This window comes from Cornus florida, unplaced genomic scaffold (genome assembly GCF_030987335.1).
Source record: "Cornus florida cultivar Cherokee Brave unplaced genomic scaffold, ASM3098733v1 CherokeeBrave_3.0.0_Hap2_Chr06, whole genome shotgun sequence".
NCBI lineage: Eukaryota > Viridiplantae > Streptophyta > Magnoliopsida > Cornales > Cornaceae > Cornus > Cornus florida.
This window is the reverse complement of record NW_026775576.1, coordinates 71,991,849-72,006,131: the sequence shown is the minus strand read 5'-3', so window position 1 is coordinate 72,006,131 and position 14,283 is coordinate 71,991,849. Positions and strand designations below refer to the sequence as shown.

At 32.9% G+C, this 14,283-nt stretch overlaps 1 protein-coding gene across 1 annotated transcript; it reads left to right on the top strand.

Moving 5' to 3' along the window:
* The first annotated feature begins 4,200 nt into the window (after positions 1-4,200).
* LOC132314918 (3-ketoacyl-CoA synthase 12-like) lies at positions 4,201-5,720 on the top strand. Its single transcript, XM_059813689.1, has one exon. It carries the CDS (start codon positions 4,233-4,235, stop codon positions 5,607-5,609), a length of 1,377 nt encoding a protein of 458 aa, XP_059669672.1. The 5' UTR covers positions 4,201-4,232; the 3' UTR covers positions 5,610-5,720.
* Positions 5,721-14,283: the final 8,563 nt, after the last annotated feature.

The window sequence follows — 14,283 nt, the reverse complement described above, 5'->3', positions numbered from 1 at the left end:
TTGATGTAAACGAAGGAACGGAAAAGGTTGTTCGAATCGGGTATTTTAACCCATTCGTTAACCCGGATTGAAATAGGTATAATTGAAAGGGTATTTGCAGGATTTTCTAAAACTTAAGAGGTTTTTGTTGTTTGTTCAAAGAGTTTCTTGCAAAATATTACTCCTTTCGTTCCAAATTTAGTCTCATCTTTGATAATCGTAACTCACACAGTTTGTTAACAGTGCTTTTCTACGGTGGACTACCGAAAAGTCCTAATTTGTAACATTTTTAAATTTTTAAAGGAGTTATATATTCAATGCAAAAGAATGATGTTATTTGTTTAAAAAGTAAATCTTAGAAGTGTTTTATATACTTAACCGTATAAAATTATTCTAACCTTGAATACAATTTGACATTTCAAAACCAAGAAACATTTTTAAATTTTAATAAGTTTTAGGCTTTCAATAAAAAGCATATGAATTTAAATGGAAATTAAATCCAATTTATCAATTTCTTATCAAAATAATTGACAAGTATATTTTCAAAGCTCCATCGAGCTTTATTTTTTATTGTGTAAATTACACTAACATCTTTAAAAATTATTTTTTATTGCATAAAATGCATTAACACCTTTTAAAGTTTTGTCTTAGATTATAAATTTCTTAACTTAAGATTTTTGATTTATTTTTTGGTCAAAACAATAAGTGTTATATGTTAGATTAGGAGATGTAGAAAATCGAAGTTTAGCACTCTAAGATTTAAGGGGAAACACTATTTTATTGGGTTATCGAGGCAACTACAACACCATTAAAATTATATAAATATCAAGTAAATAACTTTAAAATTAGCTACATGCCCTTTAATTTGTAAAAAGACAACTTTAATACAATTTTTAAATTAGCTACATGTCATTTAATTTGTAAAAAGACAACTTTAACATGTTAAATTATCAATTTGCCTCAAAATAATTATTTTTGATGGATCAAAATGCCATATATGGCTTATACTTTGCAATCATGATACAATTGAAATGGTTTACACTATCTTAAAGATGCAGGTGAATAATTGAGGCATTCCCATGTAATGAAACCAAACAAGGCATATACAAATTTAACGAACTTGAAAATCAACATTAGTTGACTTTGTCAAAAAGTTTATTTATTGAAAAAAAAAAAAAGAAAAAAGAAAAAAAAAAGGTCGATGTTAATGGACCCAACAAGCCACGCAGGCCCGACACCCCATTTGGAGTTTGCAGGCTTGGACCAAAGAGCCCATCTTTCCAAACAATTACAAGACTGGGAGCCCAAAATGCACAATATACCGAGAGGGTATCCAAGACTGAGAGCCCAAAATGAACGAAGGTATCCTAGCCGATAGATATTCATTGAAATTCTTATGTTGCTCTCATACGGAAATAAAAATGTAGGCTGTGTTTGTTTAGATGTAAAATATATTTTTTAAAAATATGTTTTTATTTTTTAGTGTCAGATTGTTGTAAAATATTTCTGAAGGGAAAAAAAAATCTTAAAATTTAACAAAAACAACTTACCTATTAATTTTCGACAAGTTATTTTTCACTCTCTGTTTGATGTACTTGATTTTAACTTCGATCTAGACCTTTATTAAGCGCAGAAAAATAAAAATTAAAAAAAATATTTTACCTACAAAAATATTTATATTTTTAAAGAAAAATATTTTAAATTGAATGGTAGAATTTTCAAGAAAAAACACAATTAATTATTACTAAATGCCCCTAATCGGAGTACTGTACTCGGAGTATTGTTAAAGAACTGCATACAAATACAGACATTGATCACCGATTCATGCACCCTTTACTTGATTCAATAGTAGCTAACGTAAGACATTATAGCTAAACCTGATGTCCTTTTGGTCCTCATTAATCTTCACAAACGTCACCACTTCACCGCATCGATTCTGTCTCTCTTCGGTAATGAACAATAGTTTACAATCTAGCTCCACAAGGTATTTCCAGTGTTTCTGACAACGGATAATTCACCTCTTCTGCAACTCTCGCAACAGCAAATGCACTATCAGACCATTGGTCATGGATATAGATGACAATATTTGACACGACATGCTAACATGATATGAACACGACACGAGATGAGATGGTTTGGATTTGGCCTAATCATGTTCGTGTCGTAATCGTGTTGACACGAATTGACCGTTAACTAAACGTGTCATGTTCGTGTTTTCTGCTAACACGATTGTGACACGATTATCCCGATTAATTAAATGTGTCAGATAACTGTGTCGTATTCGTGTAAAAAATGACCTGTTTAGCTAAAAGTGTAAAATAAATGTATCGTATTTGTGTCAAAAATGACTTAAAAGTAAATTTTCATGTCATTTCGTATCGTATCAAGTCTTGACTCATTTATTAAATGGGTTATGCATGTCGTGTCGTGTTACACGTATAATAATTGTGTCGTGCTCGTGTTAATAGGTTTTGACACGATTAACCGTATTTGTGTCGACTTTAATCGTGTTCGTGTCATAATCGTGTTGACACAAATACGACCCGTTAACACGAATTACTATCCCTACCCTTTATTCCATTGTTTAATATTGAGGCTGATCACTCCCAAACAAATCAACTTTGAGCAGTGATATATTCGAGCAGTGAAAATATTTGATTGACCATTAATGTAAGAGATAAAAAAGTAAAGAATGCATTAACCAAATTAAAAATAACAAGAAGTAAAATTTTTCATAAGTTAATTAAAAATAATATTTAAAGTTGAGTAAAAAAAAAAATAGATCTGTCTGGTTTAACTATAAAAAATGGCCAAGTATAACCCATGTCTTGTATTTTTTTAAGTTTAAAAGAAATATCAACTTTTTATTAGAACACGTTACTATGAGAACATAATTTGCTTTGATGAGACATAATTGAAGCATTATCCTTAAGACAATAGGTCTAAAAATTATATCCAACTCGTTGACTTTGAAATCATTTCCCATCAACTTTTGTCGTCCATTACTTCTCATGTAATCACAGTACACAACATCAATGGCCTGGTGTATATATATATATGTGGTACACCTAATGTACGTTTGGTAGTAGCAGCCACTAGCAAATTTATGAGTAATACTGTTTTTTTCTCAAATTTAATTAATATCCAACTACCTTATTTTTTACTCTGCTGACTTTTTTGGTCATATACAACCTTCAACCAATGACCATTTAACACACGATACGCAATCCAACTGAGTCCACCTATCAGTACTTCTGCAACGTACGTAGTCATTTTCTGCACTTTTTATCACATAACAACAAATTAACCTAAATAATATGTTTTTGAATAGTTATTTTGATATAGGTGCTTTCTACTTAGGAAGCGAAATTCGCACTAGTTGTGTGTGTGTGTGTGTTTACAGTATATTTATGAAACAGAGTGTGAGAATTGAAACCTTTTTTTAAAAAAAAAAAAAAAACCTCTCTCTCCACCAGTGGCAGATTCAAGGGAGGGCTTGACCCCCCACCAAAAATAATTTTTTTTTAATTTTTAGTATAGGTATATTTAGCCCAATGTTTTAAAAAAGAAAAAATTAATAGTACTATTAGTCCCTAATTTTAACCCATCCAAACAGGCCTAATATCTAAGCCACAATTTTAAAATAAAGGCCCAACCAAATAGGCCCAAACCAAACAAGCCCTAAATAATCACTAAGTCAAAGCACAGAAAACTCCTAAATTCCTAATTTTGCACAAATCAGAGAGCTCATTTCTTCTAAAAAATTTCAATTCTTTATACTTTCGATCCCCAATTCCCCTTTGTTTAATATTAGCCTCCCATTAACAATTCCTGGATTCACCCTTGCTCTTTATGTAATCTTGATGGTCAAAAAAAAAGTTTGGTTAAAAAATAAATATAAACATTTAATGATATATGAACGGTAGGCTAACAGATATCCATATATTAATTGCATTCGTTAGTCAAAGTTTGCTTGAACTTGTGTTAAAAGCACTTTTTTCCATATTCCTTTTGGTTTGATTTCTTGTGGAACTCTTCTTACTTTCTTAAGTACGTCCAAAATCTATACCAAAGCTAGCACTAATGGAGGATTTGAATGGAGAGCCTTTGCAGTTGGTTTGAGGAGTTAATTTCACGTACTTCACATTTGCTTCTCAAATGCCTATATAAAAAAAGTTCAAGTCTCAGCATCAACATCCATTCATCCATCCATCCATTTCTCTCTCCCTCACACGCGCATTGAGCTCCTCATTATGATGTTATTATATGTCCTTTCTCTCTTGTATCTTCTCCTCTTCCTATTCAAGTTAGTTGATCAATACAGACACCAAGGCTGCTACATACTGCACTATGAGTGCTTCAAGCCCTCTGATGATCGGAAACTCAACACCAATCTCTCCGGCTCCATCATCAAGCGAAACAAGAGCCTTGGTCACGAGGAGTACAAGTTCCTCTTGCGCGCCATTGTGAATTCAGGCATTGGTGAAGACACTTACGGCCCAAGAAACATCATAGCCGGCCGTGAAGAATCTCCTGCTCTCACAGATGGCTTATCAGAAATGGACGAGTTCTTCTTCAACACACTCGACAAGCTCTTCCACAAGTCCAGAGTTTCACCACTAGACATTGATGTCCTTGTCGTGAACGTGTCCATGCTCGCTTCAGTCCCTTCTTTGACTTGTAGAATAATCAACCATTACAAAATGAAAGAGGACATTAAGTCCTTCAATCTCTCTGGAATGGGTTGTAGTGCAAGTCTTATATCTACCAATGTTGTTCAAAGCATCTTCAAATCTCAAAAGAACAAATTGGCCTTAGTTTTGACTTCGGAATCAATAGCTCCGAATTGGTACTCAGGAAGAGACAAGTCCATGATTCTCTCCAACTGTTTGTTTAGGTCAGGTGGGTGTTCTATCCTCTTGACAAACAACAGAGCTCTAAAACATCGAGCTAAGCTGAGTTTGAAGTGTTTGGTTCGCACCCATCTCGGCTCAAGTGATGAAGCACATGGGTGTTGCATGCAAACAGAAGATGACCATAAAAATCTAGGGTTTCACCTCGGCAAGAGCCTCCCGAAGGTGGCGAATGGAGCCTTCGTCGAAAACATAAGAACCATAGCTCCAAAGGTATTGCCATTTAGAGAATTGTTTCGCTACACAATGCTACAAAAATTTTGGGACATTTTTTCTAGGTATACCAAGAGTGGAGGAGGCAAAGTGAGCTTGAATTTCAAGACTGGGGTGGAGCATTTCTGCTTGCACCCCGGTGGTGCCGCGGTTATCGAGGCAATCGGGAAGGGTTTGGAGCTGGGAGAGCATCATCTGGAGCCTGCAAAGATGACGCTGCATCGATTTGGGAACACCTCGGCCAGTAGCCTGTGGTATGTTTTAGGGTACATGGAGGCCAAGAAGAGGCTTAAGAAGGGTGATAGGGTTTGGATGATCAGTTTTGGAGCTGGTTTTAAGTGTAACAGTTGCGTGTGGGAGGTTCTTAGGGATTTGGAGGATGAGAATGTTTGGGGAGACTGCATTGAAAACTACCCTCCAAAAGCCCTAGCCAACCCTTACATGGAGAAGTTTGGTTGGATTTACCAAGAGAAACCAGAATCTTTCACTTTTAGGATAGATTAAAGTTTATGTTTGCTGCATGGACGTCTTCTCTAGCTTTCTAATAATTGTATTACTATAATATATGATCGCTTTAGCGACTCCAATAAATAGCGTCCAAGTACTCTTTGTCAACCTAATCAATGTTTCACACGTGCGTCAAATCAATTGCAAAATTTATCTTTTTCCATATAATATATACCAACATCAATTGTTAAGTTTTTTTCTTTTTTTTCAATTGAGTAATGATAAGGGAACTCAAAAGGAATTCTCGAATTAACATCAAATTTGACGTGGCTGGTTATACTTATCACGTATTAAATAATTATTTTTTAAAAACTGTGTAAATAGATGAAATAAACAAAAAAAATATCAGATTCGGGACTTATTCGAAAAAATTATTCAGTGACTTTAGTGGCCCTGTTATTTAAGCTTGCATGCGACTTATGTGCATAGAAACTGGATGAAACTATATATGTTTGTGATTTGGAGTATGGTTAGCCCCACCTCATTATGACAGTCGTTTACGAGAGAGAGAGAGAGAGAGACCCTATCATTTAAGCTTGCATGCGACTTATGTGCATAGACACTGGATGAAACTATATATGTTTGTGATTTGGAGTATGGTTAGCCCCACCTCGTTATGACAGTCGTTTACAAGAGAGAGAGAGAGAGAGAGAGAGAGAGATTTTAAAAAAGTCAAGCAATTGCTCAAAGAATAAAATGTCAGACCTTAAGTGCCTTCCTCTCTCCTTACCAGGTCAAAAAAAACCTAAGTATAGTCACATGAGACAACAAATCCAACCAAGAAGCAAGACCATATTACAATACAAGACCCAAAGCCCATTTAATTCTCAACTCGACCCAAAACAACTTTACGCCCCAACCCAAAGTATAAATAAAATAGACCCACAAAATTATGAGTTCTTTTTTGTCATTTTCATAGATACATGTGTATGTATATACTATATAATAATAATAATTATTATTTATTGATTAGAGACCACTAAGATTTCTTTACATCATGGGTGATGAATTATTTTGGATGAAGAAAGCGTAAAATCTTGTGTTTATAGTAAGTTTTGCAACAATTGATTTCATAATGCATTTACCTAAGCAAAATAAGAAGAAAAAAAAATTGATTTAATTCATTACAACAGGCTATGTATCAGATTCTAAGAAGCTTCTTTTGGACTTGGATTGACTTGAAGAATAAGAGTGCCAAAGTAGGTTTTTTTTTGGATTTTTGAAACGTGAATTTCAATTTTATAAATATAATAATAACAAATGTACAAGTCCACAATGTGGAATGTTAGCCGAAGCTATTATTAATGCAACAGTAGGTGCAAAAACAAGAAAGCCCAGCCCAAGATAGGCAACTCAAAAATAGGAGACCGTTGTACGGCTCCTCCCAATCCGGTGACAGCATGGATGGAAAGTCATCCTCTGCAGAATCATTGATCAGGTGGTTCAACTGGTGGTCGTATAACAATGTCAGGCAATTCCCATTCATCAACATTCCTCCTTGCATTAGCTGAGTCTTTGATAGAGGTTGACATGCATGAACTTAGATCGCACTGCATCCAAGGTTCGATGGAGGACTGCATTTGCTGACAGCCATTTTTTTTTTTTTTTTTTGAAGATCCTCTTATTTCTCTCTGTCCAAATGTTGTAAATGAGGGATGGCAGAGCCAGTTTAGAAACAGATTTGTTGTGAATGGAGGAGTTCCCTCTCCAATGGTGAGCCATCCATACAATTAAGCTTCCCCAATTTGGTGGCAGTATGTGAAACTCATAACACATTTGTATAAATGTTCACAAGGGACTCACGCGGAACATTTGAAAAGTAATTGGTCATGGGATTCCAATGCATATATTGTTGCAGAATACACATATGGTGGAATTCAAGTGCGCAATACATCTTATATTCATTGTTGGTAGCCGATGGTGAATGGCCACCCATAGGGTGAATGAATGCTTTGGGATTTAGGGGTTTAACCATACCAAATGAGGTCATGGCAATGAGGTAAGTGTCTGCTAAGGTGCTTCATGGTCTGTGCAATTGAGAATTCACCAGAAGAGGATGGTAACCACTGGAGTTTATTTAACTTTTGTGGGCAAGGTATATGCAGTCTGTTTGTTTGTAGTAACTAACGTATGATGGTAGTGATGAAAGGAAGAACCAAGTTGAGTTGGAGATGAATGAGCTCACTTTGGTTTTGGTGTCAAGGGCTGAAACACTTAGTTGTTGGGATGAGATGAGTTGATAAAGTGGCCCAAAGCAACACCAACTGTCAAACCAAAAATTAGAATGTCTTCCATTTCCAATTTCAAGCTTGACAAGATGCCTAAAAGCTGTCCTACGTTGCAGAATTTTCTGTAATCTATAATTATTCGTGTAAATCATTAATCACAATATTTACATGAATCTTAAGATCTTAGAACTTCATGATTTTCACATATCTATAATGCATAAATAATTAATTAGATATAAATATCTCGATTCATGATATCAAACCTTGTTGAGATTAAATCCAACCTTTAACCACAAATTAATCTGCAACTCTGATCAACAAGCAAAGGTGGAAACTGGTTTCTCTCTCTTGACCTTTTGCACACATAAAACTTTTACGTATTGTATCATTAATTGTATATAGTTGATGGAGTATATGCACTTTTATAAAGGCAGAGAGAGGACCAGTTTTCCTATTAGCAACATAATTCTACTTTCCATCAAAATAAGAAATAAGAAAATAAAACACTTCTCCAATAAGTAATTATCAAAAACGTAATTATAAGTTGACATTAAATAAATAATATTAATTGATATCTATTTACTTAACCACCAAGTAATATGTTACATGTCCAAATCATGTGGGTCACAATTAAATAAATAATTTTACATTCTCCCACTTGGCACATATGATAACTTCTGTAGTGGTTTAATAAAATAGTCATTAGTGTGCGCCATAAATCAAATTAAGGTATTAAGTTGGTCATCATAAATACTATGGTAAATAAACTACCAATGTGAGTCATGGCGGTTGTATGTCCCTAAATTACACAGTCCCTTCCATGTACCACAACACTAGTAATCTATTCAATATAGTTTATAAATGAGAAGTATCAATAATGATCTAACAATAATGTATTTTCCAAGACTATTCCTATTACCACTTATTAAAGCAATACGTACATGTACATTAATTAATAGGAAATATCAGAAACACATTTAATCAGCGCAAAATGTCAAATATATATAAGCACTATTTAAGCAATCCACAATTAAAAAATAATCATCATTGACTACATTTAAGACCCATTCTTTCAATATGTTTCATAAATGTCTTGGATGGTAGTCCATTCATTAATGGATTACAATCATAAGTTGTGTGCATATAATTTCCATAGATATTCGTTGTTTCTAAATATCTTCTTTAATGATAAAGTATTTCAACTTTAGAATACCTATCATTTTTTATACAAGAAGATCAACAATTGCAGCATAAATTTTCAGCAATCTGAAAACGGTACCCATAACTCCAAGTCCTAAAATAAATTCTGCAATCATAAATTATAACCTCAAAGCATGCTACAAATTAAAATTTCATAATAGACAAAGTAATCATAAATTACTTTGCACTTTTTCATAATATTGTTCCTCCAACCAAATCTTCTAGAACTCTTTTAATATATGCTTTATGAGACAATTCTAAAAACAAATCAATGTGATGTATAACGAAATATTTCTATTCCTATCACATAGGATGTCTCATCCATATATTTCATTTCAAAGTTCTTAGAGATAACTTTTAGTTTCATATAATAAACTAAGATTACTACTAACAAATAAAATATCATCAATATATAGAATCAGAAATATAAACTTACTCCCACTAACCTTCTAGTATGTACATTGATCAACAGTGTTTTTCTTAAAACCAAAAGAAATAATGGTATCATTAAACTTAATATACCATTGTCAGGAAGCTTGTTTAAATCCATATATTGACATCTTAAGTTTACGGACCATGAATTCTTTACTCTCAAATATGAAGTCTTCAAGTTATTCCATATGGACTTCCTCTTATAAATTCCTATTCATAAAAATTGTATTCACATCTATTTGATGTAACTCTAAATCTTAATAAGCTACTAATGTCATGATATTTTAAAAGATTCCTTCTTAAATACTAGAGAGAAGGTTTCTTTATAATCTCTTCATTCATGACACTAATCCATTTAGTAAAATCATTACTGTTAATGGCTTATGAATATGTAACCGGATCCGTATATATCTCACTATATATCAAAATTAGATTCTTGCAGATATATCACATAGTCATCCGGAATAGCAGATCTCCTTTCTCTTTGAGATCGTCTTAATGTTATTCCTTTTGATTCTTCTACAATCTATTCATTAGTAACAATCTCATTATAGAGTTGTTGATCATTTAATTGTTCTTCGTTGTTATACGGTTCAACAACTGAAGGAACAATTATTTCCTTATAAGTTATAGGTAAAGATATTTGTACCCTAACTTCTGAAATGATCAAATTCTTATTTTTATCACTCCCATTGATTTCACCATTCTTAATGAATCTGATATTACCGGTTTCAATAATTATCGTACTATGTTTCAGATAGTAAAACTTGTACCCTTTAGATTACTTAATATCCACAATATTATGGGTAACGAGAAATTACTTAACATACTCCTAACCAATTCCATAAGAGTACGATTACGCCTTACAGCTACAGCTACACGCTTCTGCTGTGGCATGTATAGCAAAGTGTATTGAACACAAATGGCATACATTTCAAGGAGTTTAACAAACGGTTAGAGTATTAACCTGTTTCATCATACTTTATATAATATTCACCACCTCTATATGACCTTATGATTTTCACTTTCTATCTAGTTGTTTTTCAACTTCATTTATGTATACTTCAAGGGTACCCACTTGTGATACCCCCGAATTTCCGAATGCGGGTTGGCCAGGCCCACGCCCGAATACCTGAGGATATCAAAACAAATTGATAATAAACGAACACAGAGTACAAAAGAATAAAGAAGAATAAATAAAATGCTGACAAGAAACTAAAATGATAATCTAATAATAAACCTTATAATATATTTCCATTAATTAATAAACTCTTCTGATACAACTGATCTTCCAAAATACAACTCGGGAATCCATACTGTGTGGACCCCTAGAAAATCCAAACTAAACAAATGACAGTAATCTAAACAGGAAACTAAATCATAAAGGAACTCCTATGTAGCATCGGAAGAATGAAGTAGACTGATCCCCGCTCAGCACGAACAACCTCTACTCGTGACGAACACCTGAAAAATAATGGTGGGTCAGGCCCACAAATAAGTTCTACTCTACTACAGTCCAAGCAGAAATCAGATACACGTAGACATCCTAGTCAATCCAACAGTAACTAGTAGTCCGTATATATATATATATACACACTAAAGGAACCTCACTAGACTATAGGGTTGTCTCAACCTGAATAGTAGGCAACATGCAAAACGCACATATAGTGGGCATGAGTACCTAGACCTACCAGGGTACACAACTACACTATATCTAGCTACACATCCCTGGCGATATACGCGCCCTAACCATTGATCCTGAAACTCAAGCTCATATCATGTCACCATACTTATATATATAAAATCTAGTAGCCATCCTATCCAGTATAAATTAATCCTCCATAAGTCATTCAACTTGTTCAGCTGACCTGACTTGAATATAAGTATGACTTAACATTTTAGTTAATCCATTCCCATATATAATAAATTAATCCTCTATAAGTCATTCAACTTGTTCAGCTGACCTGACTTAAATATAAGTAGGACTTAACATTTTAGTTAATCCATTCCCTTATATAAAATAGGTAGGACTTAACTGATAAGTTAATCCATCCCTAGAATGCCACCGTCCCATACCGGTGCATTAAACCACACAATCCAACAATTGATGTAACAATTAAGGAAATACATCAAACATTCCATAAATAACTATGATAAATATGATATCAAGTTATCACATAATAGGAATGACTTATTATTTCTTTAAACTTCCTATATCATATGTCCTACACAAACTGAATCTTATACATGATGATATTTTATTATACCGTTAAATAAGGATTCTCTATATCCAATTCATCCTACACATTTAATCTCAATTGCTAAAATATTTTAAAAGATTAAATCCATTCGTTTGTTTAAAACATTCGAATAGCAAGCATCATTATGATTGAGTTTATTTAAATTTATTAAAACCAAATCTAGTCCCTATTTAATGTTCAGGAATCCTAGGCATGTTTCTACGTTCCATCATTCCACAGATATGAAAAACACATGATTTAAACATGTAAAAATTCACATAAGAAATCAAATCAAAATCATGCATTTTATCAATTCATAACACAAGAATAGATATGAACCAATTTCATAAAACCTATGTTCTAACCCAATTAAATATGCATAATTATTTAATTTTATGTGTTTAATAAATCCTGAAATTTCCTAAGCATGTACAGAAACACGAATCAAAGGGAAAGAGATAAAAGAAGAACTTGCCTTAAACTTTTGGATCGAAAGTTTAACTTCTTCTTCCTTGATATTTTCTCTACAGGGTTTTTCTCTTCATTCCTTCCTTTTCCTCCTTCCCTCTCTGACACTATCTCTCCAGTATATATCACGTGAATATTTCTAACCCCCTTTTACAACCTATAGCAATATATTTATAGGCTAAATAAAATAACCCTAACCCTTTTCCCAATCCAAGTCAACTAAAAAAAAAAAAAAATGAAAAAAAAAATATTAAAAAGGTAAGGAAAATATGTTACGTATATAATTTATGTATATGTTTATTAAATAAATAAATTATACACATTCCATTATTTATTAATGGATTATCCAATAATACTTAAGTTACCATAATATTATAAAGTAACTTAAAACATAACACGTATCAAATCTATGTATATTTTTATTATTTAAATATAAAACATATACATCAGATTAAATATTACTACCCAACTTACCATAAAAATAATTAATAAATTACTTTCCTTTTTATATATGTATATAATATATATCTATATATACACATACATTATCTATGGGTAATAATTCATACACATCCAACCTCCTATCCAAGTAGTCCATGGGACCCAATTGGTTGGCCCATTACTGCTAACCATAACCATAAAAGAAAAATAAAATAAAATAATAAAAGAAAAGAAAATATTTAATTTATAATTAATCAAAACACCATTTAAGCACATAATCTAATTAAACAATTAACACATAGACAAATACAAATAATATATAGACACATAATTAAATAATCAAGTAATACCTAATTCAATTAAACACATAAGTAATTAGTCAAATAATTAAAAAATATAATTAAAACAAATAAATAAATACCGAGACTATCCTTTTAAAATTAGGGGTATTACATTCTTCTCCCCTAATAAAAGGAATTCCGTCCTCTGAATTCGCCCTTACTTTCTTCCATTATGCTTGGAAACTGTGAGCGAAAAGTATCCTCATATTCCAAATAGACGCAACCTCACTATAAGGGCTCCACTTAACTCCAATATACCAAGTGGTATACAGAGTTCCTATATTTTAAGAAACACAATAATCATACAATGCGTAGGTTGTATCAATTAACAACGTAATCCTCCTATGTCGACAAGGGAATGATCTACATATCTCCAAATGCCATAGAATATACGCACAAACTCCTATGCACCCAGCACTAATAATTTGGTAACGCTAATTCAGAGATGACTGCCTCAATTGCGAAACACAATCTTCTAAAAGTCAATGTAATAAGTAAAATTGATCTTTCTCCAAAAATCACCTTTCTTCCTACATAGAAAACAGAACGAGCAAACTACTCCCTGATAGAAAAAACTTTAGTACACGAGTTCAACTATTTACAACATCCTACTGATGCCTCCCAATCGCGCGCAGTTCAATAAAAAGGGAAGTATCTATTTCCGACATATTTTTAAATGAAGTCAAGGTCTGATTGTACAACCCTTACTTCCATTTCCAACCAACAAATGAGAGGTATGCATTGTGAAAGATACAAAACCTCTAAAGTTGTCACACTAACCTCCTTGTGCCAACAATATCACAGACAAAATTCCGACAAGTGAAGTAAACACTTCCAATAGTCCATGAAAATCTAGGATATACGCCTCAAACATATCCTTTATTGTCTAATTTAATCTCTCGATTAATTCCTCCGTCTATATATATGAAGTAGAGCTGCTGCTCCAAAATCTTCATAAAGCTCATTCGAAATAGCACTTTGCATCCACTAATATGGACATCCACATGCTATAACACCACTATCACTGAATTATATAACTACTATGAAGTTCTAAAATAAGTATCACTCAAATTTATGTCCTCAAGCGATCTTTCTCAATCCACCACTCGGATTCCATATGGAAAATTGAAATTTCAAATTAATGTCGATCCTTCCCACCAACTATCACTCCTGTTTAGTTCAACTTCCATATTTGTTATAGGAAGTGGCTAAAGATTCCTATGATATCTAATGATCAACTTTCCACCTTTGTAGCTGGTTTTACACTTAGGGCAATTATATACACGTCCCTATCCGTACCTGTTCACCAAAACTGAAATTT